At 39.6% G+C, this 21,440-nt stretch overlaps 1 protein-coding gene and 1 non-coding gene across 2 annotated transcripts; both read right to left on the minus strand.

The window, feature by feature from the left end:
* Positions 1-141: 141 nt before the first annotated feature.
* On the minus strand, positions 142-17,835 carry LOC140936787 (uncharacterized). Its single transcript, XM_073386274.1, has 21 exons — positions 17,768-17,835; positions 15,648-15,807; positions 15,432-15,553; positions 14,982-15,015; positions 14,539-14,621; positions 14,179-14,231; positions 13,453-13,631; positions 13,089-13,175; positions 12,553-12,594; positions 11,765-11,847; positions 11,164-11,224; positions 10,529-10,598; positions 8,942-8,979; positions 8,339-8,458; positions 7,614-7,665; positions 7,101-7,306; positions 6,715-6,767; positions 5,627-5,702; positions 4,334-4,393; positions 3,342-3,528; positions 142-1,631 (listed from the first exon to the last, which is right to left on the minus strand). The coding sequence occupies exons 1-21, from the start codon at positions 17,812-17,814 to the stop codon at positions 1,387-1,389; spliced, it is 2,058 nt and encodes a 685-aa protein (XP_073242375.1). The 5' UTR covers positions 17,815-17,835; the 3' UTR covers positions 142-1,386.
* Trnak-uuu (transfer RNA lysine (anticodon UUU)) lies at positions 5,187-5,259 on the minus strand. Its single transcript has one exon. It is a non-coding gene; the product is annotated as a tRNA-Lys (tRNA).
* Positions 17,836-21,440: the final 3,605 nt, after the last annotated feature.

Below are 21,440 nucleotides of genomic sequence, written 5' to 3' on the forward strand. Positions count from 1 at the left end.
TTTATTCACATTTTCTTTGGATAAAATTGAAATTTATAGACAAGATTTAAAAATATATTTTTCTGTTTCCCAAATCCCTGACACGAACATGGGTTTACTTTAGCCTGCGTGACAGGCGCCGCTTAGTCTTTTCGGTTAGTTTTTATGGAACGCGCGAGGGGAACACGCGAAGGGAGTTTTTTCTCCCCTCGTGCGCGTGCGCATACTCGAAATTTCTCCCTTCCTCTATAAAAACTATCGTCTGCTACGCAGGATAGGTTTACTTTAAGCAATGTTTCCCTCCTTTAAAAAACGAGCTGTGTATTTCGTGGCATACTCTTCTACCACAGGGCACAGGAACTGAGAGGTCTCATTCCCTTATTCGGAATGCAAAACTTAGAAGAAGTTTCCCCTTTTAGCTGTGAAAGGATGGTGTGTGTGAAACAGCGCCGAAGTCCTTGCTCTGGGCCCCCACAGGTCTGTGTATCAGGATTTGAGTACACGCCTTGACTGGCCTGTTAAGTGTGCCATTGTCGATTTGCCAACCAGGATGAGGGGAAATTCTAAACGCATTTCCGGTAATCCGTTGACTTCACTGGGACCCAGAACAAGGATATCGACGCTGCTTCGCTGGCGTTACTAACCGGGCTTGGATGACGTCTTCGACGCAGGCGCCTCAATCCCTCGTCAAAAATTGTTCTCACAAAGGTCAAGCGCTGGGGACGTCAGGGTTTTTTGTATTCCCCGCCAGTAAGCGTTTTTAATTCCCCGTCGACGCAACATTAACGGCCGTACTTTCTCGCCATACATAGCTTAATAAAAACCTCATTCATGTTCTTTTTCAGGAAACCATTTGTGATAAATGTTGGGTGGTGGGTATTGGACGAGGCATGACGCGAGAAGAATTCTGAATGTCTTAAACGTTGAATGCGTTTCGTAAGAGAAAGCGCGCGGGATCTGCTGGGGATGTCCCTTTTCAAACTCGTCCCTAAGGTCTTTTCGCTACCACTACAAGTTGTCAAACGTAAAGACTCTGGGGATGAGTTTGGCTTTAAAAAAGGCTCGATGACTAGCATACATTCGTAATGAACCGTTTGAATTTCCACCGTATTGGTCAGAAATACCCAAGATGGACTGTCTCACAGAGATGACCAACTTACACACGGACGGCTTCCCACAAACTAACCGCCGACAAATTTACCGACAGTAGTCTCAGCGACCGGCGAGCTCCCTGTCCTCGCCTAGTAATTGGGAAAATTGGATGGTTGGCTTGTTAAAAGAGTGACGGACGAGGCAATCACCTCACTGATCCCTGCCCGACTGACAAGTGATGTACATGTAGGAGGTGAAAAAAAATCTTGCACTGAAATCCCCTCGCTCCTTCTTCCCCTACGCGAACAACAGTGACTAGCGTCTCACGGCCCAAAAAGGCAGTCTGGCACCCTGCCGACTCTTGTCCTCTTCTCTCTTCTGCGGAGTAACCTGTTTGTGCTCGGGTGAAGTTGACCCTTCCTCGTCTGACGAGTCCTCCTCGCCGTAAGCTACCAATGAAGCTATCGCGGAGGACGTCATGGCTGCGCTGTCCTCCGTTTTTTGTTTCTTTGTTGCAACAGGTGCGGGTTGTGAGAAAGTCGCTGCTTCTCGCTTTCCTGCTGTTATGAGAAACACACAGCACAACACATGGAAACAAATGATAACAGAGCAGAAAAAAGAAGGCAGAAAAGAAGTAATTATAAGTTACCATCATCAGAGTGTCCACAGGGTTCACATGAAACAAGAATAAAACACAAATTAGTATCAAAGAAAAAACAACACCGGTATAGATCCCATCTGCCATTATAGTCAATTCCAACCACTGCAAAAGCGGGCACCCCGCGAGCCGCGACTTGAGTCACCGTAATATCACCGTAATAACGTAAGGTCATCAAGATCGCACCTGAGATTTCTTAAAACATAAATATTGCTCTAAAATAGCAAGGCTTCATGCGACTGGACGTTTTTATGGTTGTTTTTTTGCGACCGCAAAAGTCGGTGAAGTTTACGCCGGGTGAGAATTGACTCAACGTCATGGGATGTAGAAGAAATTTCCTTATGGTTGCTTAAACTAAAGATCTGTAAAACAAAACACGCTTAGTAAGTTTGAAGGTACAGTTTAGGCGTAGAAAACGTTGTGCAAAGACCGCCAGTCTTGGGGTAGATAAATCTAAAGGAAGGTGGGTGGTGGTTGTATTGTTAATATCGAAATTTTACTGGCCTCAATAATCCTTCACTCTTTTCCTAGTGAAACCCTACTTCACTAAGGAACAAGGATCAGCACTCTGTGAGGGAGGTTCAGTTCAATTCTCAGGTGTGCTCTTGTTTCAACTTTATTCCAGTTTCCATGTACCTTTAAGTTGCTTTACATATCCGTAAAACGGAGCATCGTCGGCCTCAGGTTTCTCAGTAGAGTCCTTTTATAATGGAGTTTAAGATATCACGACTGCGACGGCCACGAAAATGTCGCTTAAAAACTGAATTTGCGTTCTTTCAATCTCCATCGCGATCACTCCAACTCATTTACTTTGTCAAATGCAAGCGAACCCTTTTTGAGCCGAATTCCTAAGAACCATATTCAAGTTCAGAAAGAGGAAAAAAAATTAGCCGTCGCTTGTTTACGTCCTCCACAAAACTTGAAATTAGGCATTTTCCTGTCGTAGTCATGTAGTGACGGCAAAGAAATGTACAAAAAAGACGTGATGCACGCGCAGAATTTTTGTTATGCCTATTCAACCTATCGCTTTTTTGATGTTCTCGTTGTCGTCGCCGTTGTGGCATCTTAAAGACCCTATAGATTGGAGGATGAAATTTGAGTTTTTGTTTCGCGTATTCTCAACCACCACACTCCTGAAAGTTTCATTCTCCTTTTTTCACCAGAGAAGTTATCACAGTTATTTTTATTTAAGGAGGTTAATCCCTCTCCGGATAGCAAAATGATAAACTTTTAACGCTTGATAACTTGTTTCCGTCACTACGGCACCTCGCTAATGCCCGTCGCGAAATGACGACCGCTATCACGTTTTCCCGCCAAAATGACGCTGGTTCACCCGCGCGCACTACTTAGTATTGAGAACATGGATCAATTTAGGTTTCTGGGAAACTGCCCACCTACCCCTCCCCTAAGCTAACATTAAGACTTACTTCTCATTTAGGGTAAAATGTTAGCTTAGGGGAGGGGTAGGTAGGCAGTTTTTGATCCGAGAACATCTCCTCCTTGTAGTCGCCGTGGTCTTAGAATCTAAAGCTCTCTGGTGTAATGAGTACTGTTACAAGCTACCAACGTAAACAAAGGACCTTTACCTTCATTTAACTCAAGTGGACCTTACCTGGTGCTCGGCTGCGCACAGGAGCTATCGGGGGAGGCATCGCATCTTTAGGCGGCAGAGGTGCTGAAAACTCACTCTGTTTTGGTCTGGTTTTCAAGGACGGTGCGAGGGCTGGGGGAGGCGGCATGCTCCCTGCTGAAGAACGCCGGTGGCCTTCACCTAGGGAAGGATTTAAGATGGAGGACTCCTAGAAGAAAGTCATCAATCAGCAAAGGAAAGAAAGAACAGACATGTTAGCAAACGCCATTAGTCTTAATTCCTGTTTGGTGGGAGTGAGAAAAGGCATTAGTAAAACACTAGGAGACTTGAGTTATTGCAAGTTTCGTTCTTTGCCGGTGTGTAAATTGTAGGGGGTGGTTAAAATGTTTGATTCTGAGGAAAAAACGGAACTAAATTGCTAATCTAACAATGGATTACGATTGTTCTATGTCACTCAATGCGATTAGTTGGAACGCGACCAATCAGGTAGTTATATTTCGTACTACAAGAGGGAAATCCAGAGTTTGTTATTTACAAGGTTTTCGGAAAATCCAGTCGAAAAATAAACGAAACACGAGTTTCAGAATCGTTTCAATGGAATATTTCAAGGAGCAACAGGAATTCTGAAAAGGTAGTCTTGTTTTCCCTAACGGAATGCTCGAAGCGGAAATTTGTGTTCCACTTCTTCAAAACCATCACTGATACCGATTTCAGGCCTTCTTTGTCGTTTTTCGGTAATTGGACGTATCAGTCCAGATTTGTTTGCTATTTCCCAAAAGGTGAACCGACCAGTTTGTCCATGTAAATAACAAACAATCATAAAGTCAGTGTAAAAGCAAACGAAAGTTCCGAATCTTTCTCATGGCGTTTTTTCACAACGTTTACTACCTCCAGCTCTTTGGAGAAGAATGCCAAAAGCTTGCTACATAAAACTGAACTACAAATATAAAACAAACTCTTGAACTACTGAGTATTCCTGCAAAGGAAACAATAAAATAAGGAGCCCGGTGCACCTGATGTTTTGGGTCGGCTTCTACTGTCTTGTAATCCTGCGTAGAAGCTTTGAATGGAATCTAAATTCGTGTTTGAACAAACATTATCAAGTTACAGGGAAAGAAGAAAAGAAAAAAAATCATGTTAGCACGTGAAAAGACAAAATCAAGAATTAAAAATGCTCCACACAAAAGAGGCCAAAAAAGGAAGCAACTCTTTGTTGTTCTTTAACAATAAGATGCTAATGTCATGGAGGGACATAATGCGAAATAACTTTCTAGAGTTTTTTAAGTTGCAATCACAATATTAAATTACTATTTGTTCACTGAGGCACCATTTATATGGAGAAAAGTTGTCCAGGTAGAAGGGTCACCTGCCTACCCAAACTACCCTGAGCGAGCCGACATTTCCCACATTTCCTTACAAAACTTGGCGAACCGTTTATATGAGAAACAAAAAGTTGACTCGGTTAGAAAGGCGACCCACCTAGCTGGGTCACCCTTTTGTGATGGTAGATTCACCAATCTAGCCAGGACAAATTCTCCCTAATTCTCGCCCAACCAGGTCAACTTCGTCGAGGTGAGACGATCAGAGAATGCGCAAGTGCTGTTTTAGACAATCAGATCCCTTGCAGAGCACGCACAAGCGCTGTTGACTCGGGAAAGGGGACAACTCTATTCTCATATAGACGCTGGCTAAAGTTGACTTGGTTCGGAGGGTCACCCTTCTAAACGGGACAGGTTTTCTCCAGATTAAAAGTGCCTAATATTAATCCTAACTTTTTTTTCAAACAAGGAATCTGATTTTGTTAAAAAGCCTAGTTCTTTGGTGGAACAAAGGGCAGCACCACACTTGCAGTAAATTTATGCCACTGACCCCCAGTGGGGTTTGAACCCACAACCTTTGGACCAAAGGCCCAACGCTCTACCGACTGAGCTATGGGAGTTCTTAAAAAAGCACATTCTTGATAAAGCCAACTACTGCGACACAACAATACATGTACGGTACATGAACATTATTTTAGCCTGAGGAAAAAAAATAAAGACATTTTGCACCAATGATGTTCACTACCCAGATTTGGGTAGTGCTTGTGATGGTTGAAGCAATTCTCAGCACGACCAATCAGACACACTACCCAGATCTTAGTAGTAAACGTCATCAGTATGGAATTTCTACACAGGCGGGAAATCTGTCATCAACACTAAATGACACCCGCTTTTAAAACTCATATTTGAAAGCCACCAGTTGCTACAGTAGTCTTTAGTAAACAACCCGCTGGTCTTAGCCCCACTTACATGTGCAAGACACAGTACCTTTTCTTTGAACTTTCGTCTGGGTGGATCTTGGGATTGTGGTGGTCCATTTCCCCTCTGAGACTGCTCTTGGTGACTACAAAACAATAAAAAAAATTCCTTTTTCATTAAGGGGGCTGAATTACGGTTGTCTGGCTCATTCTGATAGTTTGGTTTCCTTACTCCTAATGGATCTTGAGAAATAACTTGGGAATGGCAAAATATTATTACAGGTTTGCGTGAAACAAGTATGTATGTCTCCCAAGCATTATAACAAACTTTACAAATAACAAAAAATAATGAACTTTGAAAAACTGTTAGGCGAAAAAGCTTTGAATAGCTATAAATGTAATCCATTTTAATCTTCTTCAAGTTTGTCCACCTTTCCCTCCTTTTGTATTTGCTGTGTTATTAATACCTTCATTTAATGTTTTGTGAAGTTATTTTGATGTTTCACTCAGTTTGGTGGCAGTTCCCCCCATTTGAAGTTTGATTACCATATTTATTCGATTAACCGCCCTGGGCGCTCATTAAATTTTTTGACCTTGAGAGTAGGCCCTTATTCAAGGTGGGCGCTTATTCAATGCTGGGCGCTTATTAAATTTTCACCATTTTCAGCAAGTGAAGTATGTTTATTTTGCAACAAAACAATAAATGCTAATAACAAAACGTGAAGAAGTAAAAAAGAAAGGTTTCTGTAAAATACTCTGAAGAAAACTCCATCCTCGGGAAGTTTCTTATTAGAATTTATTCACTCAAGTGGGTGGGGTGGGGGTGAGCGCTTATTTGAGTTTGATTGGGAGGAGGAGGGGATGAGCACTTTTTTCAAGGCTGGGCGCTTATTAACTTTTTCTGCCTTTAGGATGGGTGCTTATTTGAGGTGGGCGCTAATTCGAGGTTGGGCGCTTATTCGAATAGATACGGTACTTTTGTGACATGGTCATTTAAGACACTCACTATGCAGTATTATCTTGTTTTATTATTGAGCATGTTTTAGTACTTTCACATAAATTATTTACAAGTTTATGGAAAGAAAAAATAAACAAATAAACAAATAATTTGAATAAAAGATAAAAATAATGAAATCACAACACATGCAATGTACCTACCTTGCTGCTGGGCCTTGATCTTGAGACTGACATTCAGTTTCCCTTGGTGGTCTCTTCAAGAACAAAGAAGCAAATTTAACATTTGCACTCCTAATTTTTTTTTTGTAATTTTACAGCTTTTATTTATTTCTTTTTTACACTGAATACAAAACAAAAACACTGCAAAAGGTTAACAAATTACTTTAAAAAAACACTACAAAACAAAAAGTTTCCATATAAAATTTCGATGTATGCTATTTAGATTACCGGTACAACCACAAAAACTACCAATTAACATAGAAACATTCACAATGCCATCAACAAGAGCAAAAGGGAAACAAAATTGCATTTGCATTCTGACAGACATTAAAATGAGTTTTTTGGACATGACACAACATGCTACCTACCATATGAGGTGCAAGAGGGGGAGGTTGCTTTAGGCCCTCCTGATGGGGCCTTATTGGTGGTGGGCCAGGTGGAGGTGCTCCTTGGTGATGGGGTCCAGGAGGGTAGCCATGATGTGGTTCTGGTCCTCTTGGGGGTGGAGGACCCATATTGGGTGGCAGTTGGTTAGGATAACCTGCAACTACAACAACAAGTGAAATAACATTACAACAAGGTTAAGATTTACACTGGTGAAACTGCCACCACTAATGTTAGAGTACAGCAGAACTGTTATGTTTAACTCATCATAATTTTATACAAATAATGCTGCTTTTAAATTATGTTTAAAGTGCAACATTGTGACCATTTTTCAGGGAAAAATCAAATTATCAAAGCTAGTTTAGTTTTACCCCCAACCTTCTGTCATGCAATCATACATAGCCATGAGATGGGGTTCAGGGACAATAATTATCTGTTTTCACAGGACACTACATTTAGTTACTTTTCTAAATAGCCAACATTCCACTCATGCGTACCTGGAGGAGGTGGAGGCCCATAGCGAGGAGGAATAGCATGTGGTGGAACAGGCTGTAAATAAAAGAAAATATATTTAAACAATGACAACAGTGATGCACAAAATGACCGTTAATATGCTTGCATGCTAGTACTCTGGGTGCCAGAGACTTTTCTAGTGTGAAAGAACACATGAATGATAATTCACAGGTCACACACAAACCACGGGTCATCCTCGGAGACCCAGGGGCAGATAGTGGGGACGAGGGAAAGTCTAAACGGGCGGAAAAATATACATGGAACGAAGAAAAGTAAAGAACGGCGAGAAGAGCCCCTGGGGACAATGTCTTACCAGACCAGTTCCAAACGGTCGCCACTGTTCTGGCTTCTGATTGGTGCCAGAAAAACACAAGTTTTTTGGCACGTATCAGAAGCCAGACCGGCGGCGACCATCTGGAACTGGACAGGTAAGACATTGTCCCTAGGGGCTCTTCTCACCGTTCTTTACTTTTCTTTGTTCTATATATATTTTTCAGCCCGTTTAGACTTTCCCGCGCCCCCTTTATCTGCCCCTGGGTCTCCGAGGATGACCACGGGTAAGACAACAAAATATTGTGAGGATTTTAAAAAAATGTCCAACAAGTCATAGGGCAGGCATGTTCATCACTTCAAGAAGTGCTTGTGTTCGAGGATCCAAGGACTCAAGTCCGATCTATTAATTCTCATAAACAGAAGTATTAACACATACCTGATGTAGTGGCGCATGAGGAGGATGGTTGTACATGTATCCAGGCACTGGAGGAGGCTGGACAGGCTGGGGAAAGCCATTACCATGTGGGGGTGGGTGTTGATATCCATAGGGTGGAGGCTGGAAATTAAGGAGGGTATTGCATGTAAATTACTCCTACGCTTTGATACTGAAATCATTACAATGTTCCTACTACACAGATATATTATGACTAGGTCAAGAAAGATTAAGGGGAGAGGAAACAAGAGGAAAGAAGACAATGACAATGAACCAAGCGGAAGAGAAATAAAGTTGAGCAAGGTAATGGCACATCATTGTTTCTGAAGAATTGCTAGAAATAGTTATTTGTTTTGCTAACATTAATTCACATAAAGACTTTTCTTTGGTGTTAAAGATGGCGCTTGGCAACAATAAAAAACACTCACTGATCATATTTTGACAAAAATACACCAAGAACTTCATGACAGTGCTACATGTACTTCACTTGAAATAAATTGAGTTGACAAGAAAATACAAGTGAACACAGACTAATACTGTACTACTTCATAGTTCATAGGACTTCAGGAATATCTATTTATAACTTCAAGATTTCATTTTACAGACCTGGTATCCTGAAGGAGGTTGTGCAGGTGGATTTCCAACTGTTACAAAAGTAAAGCAAAGAAAACTGTTAATGATGACAAAAAGCAAAAAGAAAAACAAAAAGTAAAATTATTGATCAGTTTGAAATAGCAGGAAAATGGAATTAACTGAGTTTGAAGTAGAAGGGATCAAGTGGAGTCATAATGTTGGCAAGATTTAGTACATGTTGCAAAGAACTTTACAGCAGCACACGTTCAATTTGACTAGCTTTTTATTGGAGGGCAATATCAGCAGATGGGAAATCTAAACCACCATCTACTTTCTTAACCCTCCTTTCAACATACATTAATAAATTTATTATTACTTTTTATTATATAGACACGAGTGTTTTACTGGAAAATATACCACTCGTAAAATTCATAAAAACTACATCCGGGACCCGAGTGGTTTATTTTCCATAATCTCACACGTGAGTTTATCGATGACATCATTTCGGTCATTTCCCTCTATTATTTTATCAATGTCTTTTTGTCTATATAATAAAAAGAACATTACACGGCTGCTTGAATATATGAATTTTATTTTCTCGTGGCAAAAACAATATTTTACGAATGAGCGCAGCGAGTGAGTAAAATATTGTTTTGCCACTCGAAAATAAAATTCATATCTTCGCGCCACCATGTAATATCCACTATATATGTGCCTTGTTATTATGCATCATTTAAGTACAAGTCAGAGCTGTTTGCTACTAAGAGGGGTCCTCTAGCTGAATCCATAAGTCTGGCAAAGCTTGAGGCTAATCGAACTCCTGGGCCCAGTTCCTCGAAAGATGGTTAAGTTAAACCCAGGATTAAGCCAAATTTTAAGCAGGATTGTCTTGACTAAGAATATGTCACTAGAGCTTACACTTTACGACAAGACTCAATGATGATAACATAGAATGTTACTCTAAGCAATGCATAGGCAGGTAAATACAAAAATGGAACAAAATGTTTAATCCTGGATTTAGTGCTAATCAGCCTTTCAGGGACTTGGGCCTGGAATTTTAACAAGAGCATAGTTACAGTAACGGAACTATGTCACGAGGATTTTGCTGTTTGAGGCCAACAAACCTTTGTCATGTGGCGGCAATTTTATCTCAGAAAATTTAAAAAGCTTTGTTTATGCATGGCTAGCCTTGTGCCATGCATAAACAAAGCTTTTTAAATCTCCTGAGGCAAAATGGCCGCCCCGTAACAAAGGTCTATTCTGTGCTGAAGTCATAACTTCTGTCTTTACCCTTATGCAAAATGCCCCTGTAGAATTATGAAGAAGATGTCAGTTAAATTAATTTCATTAGGGAGCACTTAACCATAACAATGTTTTGGTGATTTTTGCAGGCGTGGCATTAAAAATTGATAAAAATGGCTCAAATTTTTCAAGTTTCAATCCATGTCCAACAGGCGACATAAAAAATTTTCATTACCTAAATATAGTGTTCAATAACAAAACTGGGCTATTATTTTTGCAATGCACATGATGCAAAGACACCTTTTAGCTTTTTATTAAGATAGTAAAGAGCATGATGTAGCCCCTTTGAATGTTTTTTCTTTCCTTTTTGTAACCCACCATTCATGTAAGGTGAATATCCATAATGTGATCTTCTTGTTTGTTCAAATGCTTTGTATTCAGTATGAACCTAAAGGATTACAAGTAACAACAATCATCATTTTGTGTAAATTAATAAAATAATATTATTGGTTTGCCATAAGTGAGAAGTGTTAATGTTGGCTTAGGGGAGGGGTAGGGGGGCAGTTTCCCAGAAACTTATAATGATGCATATATTACCAATGTGTAGTTCCAGAAAATATCCATACTCCCCCACAGAAGGGATTGGAAATTCCTGGCGGGGAGGGGGGATTCTCGAAGGCCCAAAAATTTGAGTAAATGTATGAAGCTTGACTGGAATTTCCAGAGAGGTGGGGGGGGGGGGGGTCTAAGGAAAAATCCCTTATGTGGGGGAGGTATGGATAATTTTTGGAACCACACAATACCAAATAAACAGACCGTCAATTAGTGGTGATTGATCAGAAGGATGATCTGACTATTCTACTGTATCCTTCACTATCTCTCTTTTTCATTAGTCTCAAGATCCTCAAGACAAGCTCATTCAAAAATCATAGTTACATGTAATAATCAACATTCCTTATGCAAGAGTATTGTCTTAAAATAGATCTAATAAATGACGCAAGCTAGAAACTCACTGTTTCTATAAGATTTTCCACTAATTTCTTTGCTGCTGCTAAGCCATCGACCTTACTATGGCTGTGGAAGTGAGAAAAAAAAATAGCATTGGCATTAAACAGAATAAGTGGAGTGCCCATATCACAAACCTCTTCATACTGGAGTCCTTGGTATAACAAATGGTATTCTTCACCACAGTTATAGTAAAAAATGTGGAAAAGAACATCAACACAATGAAACCTTGGCCCTTCGTCATATTGAGATTCCACCATTAAATCCCGTGAGTTTAGGAATGTTAGTTTAACTGAGTAAATACTCAAAAGAGCTGTAAATATTATTAGAACAAGAATATAATAGTAACATTATATCAGTAATATCATGTAGTATAGAATGTACACATTCACAATAATGTGAAACCAATAAAGTGGACCCCCCAAGTACCATTGAGTCTCCAACTATTCTTTGTATTTTTACTGTAAAATGAACCAGAATTTAGCAGACACCACTATCAAGAGGACACTGACAAGAGCCCATGGGAGAGTATTCTCAGTGCTGCTTTTATTATAAAGCTGATGAAAAATTACAAGGTTACAGTAGCTACAAGAGAGAATTTTTACATACCTTATGTAAATATACAGAGCTTCAAAAGCTTCTTTACCAGATGTTGGCTCAATAAATCCAGATCCTCTACCTCTAAGTTGTACCTTTAAAAAAATAATTTGAAATAAGTCTGGGCTGATTGCAAGTTTAACACAACATTGTGAGAGTGGAAACGGATAGGACACCATATTACGAAAATTCTTTTGTCTTGAGTAAGGTAAAAACAAAAAGACACACTTTTAACAACACACACAGTATAACAGAAAAGAAAATGCTGCCTGATAGCCTGAGACCAGTGGAGCAACCCTTTGGGCTAGCATGTTTTAATAACAATCAATTCTGACAGGCAGGCAACATTTGCCAAGGAAAATGGGGCTTGGTAGGCCTGCACAACTGCTTTCGGCTAGTAAAGCCAGGCAACAGCTTCCCAAAATGGCAAGTAATGTAAATTTTTTTCATAGTAATAATAATTATTAATTTTGATAATAACAATTATTTTAATAATAATTATAGAGCAACAAATAATAATAACAATAACTATAACAATAATGACAGCTGAAACAAGAATGATGGCAATAATCACCCTAACATGTCGAGGCCATTCACAACATGTACAGATTATTGTCTGCCATGTTGAACAGATCTACAGTCACTACACCCTGGAACAGTAGTTTTATAATTTAAAATAATTATAGGTGACCTTTATCAATCATGATGCAAGTTATATTATAACAATTTATAATAATCAGTACTTTTGAACCGAGAATCACATGTTTAAATTGGATGATAGCGATTGACAGTTACAATACCTTGGCTCCAGTTTGCGTGCAAATGTGCTGGAAATAGGATCCCTGGTAAAAGAAGAGCGAGAAAAAATATTGTTTTCATTATGCAATGTTGAGCCATCCTCGGAGACCCAGGGGCAGATAGTGGGGGCGAGGGAAAGTCTAAACCAGCAGAAAAATAAGGCATGAAGAAAAGTAAAGAACGGCGAGAAGAGCCCCTGGGGACAATGTCTTACCAGACCAGTTCCAAACGGTCGCCGCCGTTCTGACTTCTGATTGGTGCCAGAAAACGGCGACCGTTTGGAACTGGTCTGGTAAGACATTGTCCCCAGGGGCTCTTCTCGCCGTTCTTTACTTTTCTTCGTGCCATATTTTTCGGTCCATTTAGACTTTCCCTCATCCCCACTATCTGCCCCTGGGTCTCCGAGGATGATGTTGAGCAAAAGATACCATGGATCTACATTGCTGTAAAATTTAATGAATATGAAAAAATAGTCTTAAAATGATTTAGCCTGAAGCTCCTCCACAAACAACAACAGATAGGATGACTACAGACATACCCCTGGTCCTTGAAGTTTGTCCTTTACAATAAATTCTGGCAAGGCATTATCTAGCCCAACAAACACTTTCTCTTGAACATAATGCATCTGCAAAAAAAAGCACATCTACTGGATTACTCAGGAACTATTTTTCTCAGAACAAGGAGATAGTTCTAAGAAATGTCACTAAGAGCCATCTGCCAGCCAACTTCAACAGCAGAAGAAGCGCTTACCACTAGCTCACTCAAATGGCTCTGGAAAACAAAGACATGGGCAAGTTTGAAGGTGCAGTTGATTAAAAAAGTTGGCTTGACTAATAAAAAAGCCTGGTTAGCTTTTCCTTACACCCCCTGAGTTGCTTCCCATAAATGTAGACTGTACTTACCCCTGGTGGCAATGGCTGTCGGTCAAATATTGCTAAAGTTTGGTTCAAAACAGGAGTTGGCATGGGGGCAGGAACAGGCATTCTCGGTGGCTGAGGCATTCCTGGCTGAGATGATTGACTGCTATTTATGTCTACTACTGGTGCCCCATTCATGATCTCCATTATTCGCTTCACAGCCACTGCAAGCAAAGTGATGATTTCAGATCAGAATGGTGTTGGCAAGGGCTACGTCACCACATTGTATTCTTAGAGAAGACACTTTACTCTCACTCCACCGAGGTGTATAAAAGGGTATACATACACAAATTAACACTGATGGTAACCCTGCGATAGACTGGCATCCCATTCAGAAGAAATAGAGATATTCCGATATACATTTCATGCTAGAGAAAATGGGTTAAGCTACCGCCTGATGAGCAAATGGGTTTGGGGCAAATGGAATGCAATTTTGAAAGGGTCTTTTTTATTAATCCCTATTAAAAAAAATTCCCGGGTTAGTTAGGTCAAGCTAATCCATTCTGATTCAGTTTGATTGACATTCTCCACATATAAAATGTGGCCACTGAAACAGCACATTTGTAATTTTAAAAAACACTCGTATTTTTTTCCAAACATTTTCCAGTAAGGTTTAATTTGTCGTTGTCATTTTATTATTAATCAATAAAGTCTATTGTTACTATTCTGCTAATATTCACATTTTACACTTGAGGCTGTTCAATAACTTACAATCAACTTTTTCTTGTGTGAGTCCTTGAATACAGAGGTACAGTGGTTTCACTCTGAAACAAATATATTTAAAGTGGCAATCAGCACATGCAAATTTTCATTAATATAACATAGAACATTTTTTTAACATGAAAATTTGAGGAAGATATAAGCTGTATAAGGCACTCTTAGCTTGTCTTTTAATACCATCACTTTTCCCTCTACTGTACAAAGCATTGTGTTTTGAGCAAATATTAAAGAAGCAATGGTTGACTACAAAAGTCCCAGACGGAGATGTCTGATTATTGTGCCAATCTCCTAAATATGAGTGCATATGATAGAAGACACTCAGAGAAGATAAATTCTCTTAGCAACTCTTACCCAGTTCCTTCAGCTTCCTTTTTTTCTTGATCAGTCATAAATTTCCCCCTGGTGGATACAGCTGCTCCACTGTAACGATTGATCTACCATAAAGAAGGCCAAATTAATTTACTTGAGTTTCCTGATTGCAAATTACAACCTCAAAAGTTTAGGTATGTAGTTCTGCTTGTGCCAGTTGTTAGGCAACTAGCAGGTACCATCATGATACATGTATATGATTTTATTTAAATTATATAAAACATAAGGACAACTCAAAATTCCACCCCGTTTATGATCCACATGTAACACTTTAATATTCCAACAAATTCATACACCAAGCAAAAAATTGAACCACGACATACACATACAGTACACAGTATGTACATATTTTGTGTGGCAAAAATTATAAAATAAAATAATAAAAATAAAACACAAGCACATGTGATGATAATATGGAGCCTTACCTCATCTTGTGTTGTGCCACGGCATAAGAAGTTTCTAACAAAAGAAGGAAAAAGGGAACATAAACAATATTTAATTTTATTAAACACGTATATACATGAAGTTTGATGAAAAACATTTGTTTACATTAAGCAAAGTTAGTAAATCATACTGAGTAATCAAACTTTATTAGAAGGTCATAAAGGTGATAAAAACCAGTTTTTGTGTTACCCACTTCTGATGTGTTAGTTCTAGTACAACTTCTTTTTTGAAACTAACCTCTCCAAACAGTCAGTTGGTGAATAAAACATCCCTGATTAGTACACACAAAGTTTTACAGTCGTGATTGACTAATAGCTTTCTTCCCACGAGAAGGGAGGGCTTATTAGAGGATTTACAGTATTAAATTTTGTAAATACATGACACATACTGTATATAGCATACTGTATAAGGAAAGTGTAAGGACATCTTACCGTGCTGGAGAATCATTAATCTCAACTTCAGCTGTTATTAAATCTTGGTTGAGGTTCTTATTGCCATTATTCAATGCCTGAGAAGGTGTTGCTGTCGGTTTGGCTGCGGGAGATGGTTGGCCCTGTAAATGTACAATCAAAATTTATATATCACGAAAAAACTCCTTGATCATTAGATTGAAGTGCTGTAGAAAAATTAAACCAATTATATCATACCACGAATGGAGGTGGAGTGCCTTTTGCAAGTTTTCCTTGAGCTGCTAACATTGCATTTAGTTTTGCTGCCCTTTCTTTTGCTGCATCTGTAGCTGATAAATTGGTATTGCTTGAACTACTGTCATTTTCTGAGGATGGCACATCCCATTTGCTTTTTCGTCTGAAAGTTGACAAGATAATGATATTTATTATACCATGTTTACCTTTTCCAATATTTAACAAACACATGGCAATAATAATTGTACTCAAACCAAATTTTTCAACCATAAAACTTCTTTAATAGTTCCAAAACAAGATCAGACATTCACACACTTGGATCCAAAAACTAGATTTTGTCTATCTCACAAATCAATAGCACAAGGTCTTACTGTGTGTCAAACTCAAAATCACATGACAACTAGTTTTCCGATTTCTGCAGACTCGTTTGCCTGGTTGTGCATTCCTTGTTACTTTCTAACATTCGAACGAAACCAGTCACGGAATCGCGAGTAAAAGGCTACATGTTACATGTATGAAATCCTTGTGAGCTGCATTTACACGAAAGAGTTTGAAGCTTAACTAAGAGCAAATTTACGTACTCAAATACTCGTGAAAATGCCGCTATTTAAAAGAAAGACAGTTTGTCATATAAATGCATAAATATGTGACTTGCCAAGCCACACCGTTCATCTGCGTTAAAATCTCTGAACACGGTGAGCAAAGGCTATATACATTGGAAATGCAGGATAAATCTTTGAAACCAAAAATATAGATTTATACTTATTTATTGAAAGCTTGCCGAAAGCTGGCAATTCAAACAGTTACAGAACACTGCACCGCAAGCACCGATCATCAGTTCGAATTTTTGAATGGCTTCGTGACTATGCAACATCGTTCTTTCAGAAAACAAAAATAATTTTGCGTGGATACCTTGAAGCCCGAAACTCAAGACTCCATCCTTGCATCTTGAAACCCAATCCTCGTGTCTCAAGGATCGAGCCAAGACTGTTAACTTACTTTTGAGTGGTAGTCAGCATGCCAAGTCATGTCCGATAGCCCAGGGCTAGTGGATTTTGCTATCGGGCTAGTGATTTTTGTACTTAACTTGCCCGACAGGCATGTGCTGTTTTTTTGGGAAATTCAAATTACAGAACGTTTGTAATCAATCCTGCTAATCAAAAAGGGTTTTGGGCTAGCTGAAATGACTTGTGGGCTAGTACATGCTAGCTTCAGCTTGCCCGAATGGTAGGCTGTAAAACTGACTTTCTCCGCACCCTGGCCTGCGTAGTGTACCTTGTTTTTCACTTTGATAATCATTCTTTGTGAAAATGAAATTCTCCAGAGGGGTTGGGAGTCTTTGTCACACATTTGGAAATTCAGGAGGGATGGGGAGTCATCAGTTCTTTATGAAATGTGGCAGGGGGTCCTAAAATAGAATACCCTCCATGGTGATGGAATTGATATTTTCTGGAACCACACAATCTAGATTTGGATATTCCCAAAGATATGCATCCTTCTTGTGTCCTATGATTAACACAATCTCATCACCCTGTTTGATAGGATAGTAAATGGGGCAAGGAGACAACTTCGTTTTTGGCTATATATCTGTAGTATGATGACCTGTAGGTATACCTGTGAAATGTGACATGGGAAAACACTACCAATCTATGATTATGTATGGCAAGACCGTGCTTTTTCAAAGAATTTGCTTAAAAACAAATCAGTAAATCTTTAATGCCAATCATAAAACAAGACGTTCAGTCTTCAATTTGAACACTGATCAATCGCGTAGGAGAGTTCTTTTCTCTTGGGAGGGGTGGGGGATTATTGTTTGGTTGTATTGTTTCTTTTGTTTTACGTAATGTGTGCCTCGGTAACTACAGAACGAACCGATCAATCTAAGAACAGACGAGGCAGTGTTGCATAGCTAGAGATATTTCAATACTCTTCTCTAACTGTGCATCAGCTGTGCTTACATGCACAAAAAAAGGATATTACATCGCAAAAATATTGATAAAAAAGAGTAAGGACGTTTCCAACATTTGATATGTCTAATAAGGTACCGTTTTCTTGGGTTTATAAGCGCGGATTATAGATATAATATAGCCACAAAAGACCGCTTTCGGTTCAGCACTACTTACCGACGAGTCGCCGCCATCTTTGATTCCCACGCGTTACCGATGTGCATGACGGGAAGGAACCGACCCAGACCCCATCTCTCTTAGAGGTTGTGACCTTGAAAATGAAATTTCTGAAATTATGGGATTTGTCAGCCGGGGATATTCTGTTAGAACAATGTCCAAGAAGCCTACTTACCAAAAATGAGCATTTCGGGGCAAATTTTCTCTGAGATGATAGCCGGTTATACTCAGAAGAAAACTCCATACTAACCCTTCTAATTTTTTGGGGGTCGACCCAAAAAAATTTAGAAAGGTTTGTACAGAGTTAACTGGGCTACGATCTCAGAGACAACCTCCCATCGAATGAAATTTCCTCCTCTTTTTTACTATGTTTGAGTTAACACTTGGTTGAAAACATCGGTGAATTTTAAACGCCACATTCCTTTCATTTCAGCACCGCGCGTCAACTGCCTCTCCCTTTCCCTTCTTAATTTCAAACGCCTGCCACGCAGGCTACATGATCTTTAGTTCAAGTTACAGCACAGGTAGCCCAAGCTCGAAATATGAGCGCATTGTTGCGTACCCATTCGAAATATAACCTGGGAGGATTTCCATAGGGAAAAAACCCTATCGTTTCTGTAACCTACGAAAATGAAAGAATTTCAGTGAAAAACAGCTTACCTAACTTAATCAAGCAAACCTAAAAATCGCCTGATGCCGATTTTTTTCACCTGATTTTGCATGTTTTATGCTGAAAAGTGGATTTTTCTCAAAAAGCTTGGTGCTTTGCTTAAAATTTGTGTTACATCTCTCCTGTGATGTCCATGGGCCGATTTATGGCCATTTTTTGGGTTCTACTGTAAACGGTTTCCTCTCTATATGAGGTTTACCAAGGATGGTGACTCACGCTAAGGGTGGGTGACAAAACATAGCCCTCATAGACAGCCCATAGACAGGTTAGCTGAGCTGGCCCTTTTTACCGAGCAGGGTCAGTTTTTAAGTGAATTATTTCCTTGTGAAAATTTTCTTCGCGTCTAAAGTTGTGTATAAAAAGGGCATACTGGCCCGCTTATTCCGTGTGATTTTGGCTGCTCGATCTGAGATCTCGACATGGAACATTTTTTTGTAACCCACCCCTAGCGTGAGTAACTTGAGCTATCTTCATCCGTTTGGGTCACGCGGAGTTCAAACCAAGGTTCTGTAGCTGGCTTCAGACGGGAAGGTTTGCAGAGATTGGCGACCGTTGATTCGCTCTCGATGCAAATGCGCCTGGAAGAAAGATCACGAATAGAAAGCAGAACTACTGTGTGTTACCTAGACGTAATTTGGAGGCAATTGGAGCCGTTGGAGCGAATTTAGGGCCCTTTTCCTTCGGTGGATCCGTCGGGCCGTTTCGCTGGAGTTCCCAACCCCCGGCCAACCTTAGTAAACCTTGTATAGAGAGAGAAAACCGTTTACAGTACAACCCATAAAACGGCCATAAATATGCCCATGGACCACACAGGAGAGATGAAACACACATTTTATGTAAGGTAAGCTGTTTTTTATTGAAATCCTTTCACTTTCGTAGGTTACAGAACAATAGGGTTTTTTCCCCATACAAATCCGCCTTATATTTCGAATGTTACGCAACAATGCTTTGATCATTTCTAGCTTGAGCTACCTTACATATAGAGAGAAAACCGTTTATAGTACAACCCATAAAACGGCCATAAATCGGCCCATGGAGCACACAGGAGAGATGAAACACACATTTTAAGCAAGGTAACCTGTTTTTTATTGAAATCCTTTCATTTTCGTAGGTTACAGAAGCAATAGGGTTTTTCCCCATACAAATCCCTATATTTTGAAAGTTACGCAACAAATGCCGATTGGTCGCCGATGCTCATATTTCGAGTGGTTACAGGAACAGCTTTCAACAAGGAATGAAAACAATATACGATAAACAATTGAGAGATACGGATCAGTTAACGTTTCCGCTAACCCAACATTTTGCAAAAAGTGAGAAGTTATTGTTAACGTTGGGTACATGGGTTTGGGGAGGAGTAGGTGTCATTGCTGGTAAGAGTTTGATATGATTCGATTCATCGAAGCAAAAGCACACTGCCTCTGCTAGAAGGTACAAAGCACAAATAAACACAATGTTATGATTCCAAGTTCCTTTTTAAAAAAGTGTTGTTCATTCATTTTCTCTCTCCCCGCCGTGTGTCGCCTTTTCTCGCGTGGGGTGATTTCCGCGCGCGCTCGCGTTTCGCTCGCTCTACTATCCCTGAGGAAAAATGGGGGACTACTCGTAGTCTAGAGAAAACCGTTTACAGTACAACCCATAAAGCGGCCATAAATCGGCCCATGGACCACACAGGAGAGATATAACACCCATTGTATGTAAGGTAAGCTGTTTTTATTGAAATCCTTTCATTTTCGTAGGTTAGAAAAACGATAGGGCTTTTTCCCCAAACAAATCCCCCTATTTCGAATGTTACGCAACAATGCGGATTGCTCGCCGATGCTCATATTTCGAGCTTCGGCTACCTGTCGTTACAGGAACAGCTTTCAACAGCTTTCAAACAAAACAATTTACAATAAAGAATTGAGAGATTGCAAAATATTGGGTTAGGGGAGGGGTAGGTGGGCAGCTTCCCTTAACTGATCCGCTTAGGTGCTGACAACTGATCCAAAGATAATTCATCAAACCAGAAAAGAAACGTCTTCAATGACAAAGTGACAGTTAATTCCTTTTTAGGATTACTTAAACACTAGTGCCGTTCTCCAGATTCAGTCGCCGAGCCGTCACACTGAGGAAGACTTAAGGTATTATTAGATGTTTTGTCAATCTTTTTTTCCATTTGTTGCATTGTTCTTGTTTTAAGCACTCCATAAAATAAGGGCAACGCTTTTTTTTATCCCGTTTCTTTCGTTTGCAGTTCATATCATTAATTTTCTAGATTTATCTTCATTTTGGATTCTACTAAGACGGAAGTGCCCCGGGGGTACTTTCCTATAAAAGCGACGGGGGTTCTCGTCGTACCTTTTAGGGGTTTAAATTTGGGGATTGGTACCGCTTATGGTACTAAAAGGCTAAAACCTAAAATGACTGATACCTTTTAATTCCTTTCCTGTGATGTGAAAGCGAAAGACCACTGTCTGTTCCGGTTTCTCTTTACAAAATAAAGTATTGACCAGTGTAATAGGGGTGTTACTAAACAGAGTAACGCAATAACGAGTAACGAGTAACGGTGTAGCGAGAAACGAGTAACGGGATAAAAATTCAAGAGGTTAAAAAATATATTAAAAAACAGAAATTATGAAAAAAGAATCATAAAAATGATTATCATTTGTAAATAGAGTCCTTTGCAATCGAAAAAATATGTTGAAATGAGAACTCGAGAAAAAGGAAAAGAATGAACGCGACTTCCGCTGCTCAATTTGCCGTCGTGTAATAGTGCTACGTGTTAGTGTTAGTGTTTTTAATAAAATAAAATTCAATTATTCCACGTGCGCGCGTTGGATATGAGATGATAAATAGCCAACGAGGCGCGCCGGTATCATATCCAACGCGCGCTCGTGTACTAATTGAATTATTATAAACACTAACAGGTAGCACTATTTACACTGTTACTTTGTTTTGTAAACACAGAAACGGGAAGAGACAGTGGCCTTTCGCTTTCCACATCACAGCAAAGGAATTTATCAT

Source organism: Porites lutea, chromosome 5 (assembly GCF_958299795.1).
Source record: "Porites lutea chromosome 5, jaPorLute2.1, whole genome shotgun sequence".
NCBI classification, from domain to species: Eukaryota; Metazoa; Cnidaria; class Anthozoa; order Scleractinia; family Poritidae; genus Porites; species Porites lutea.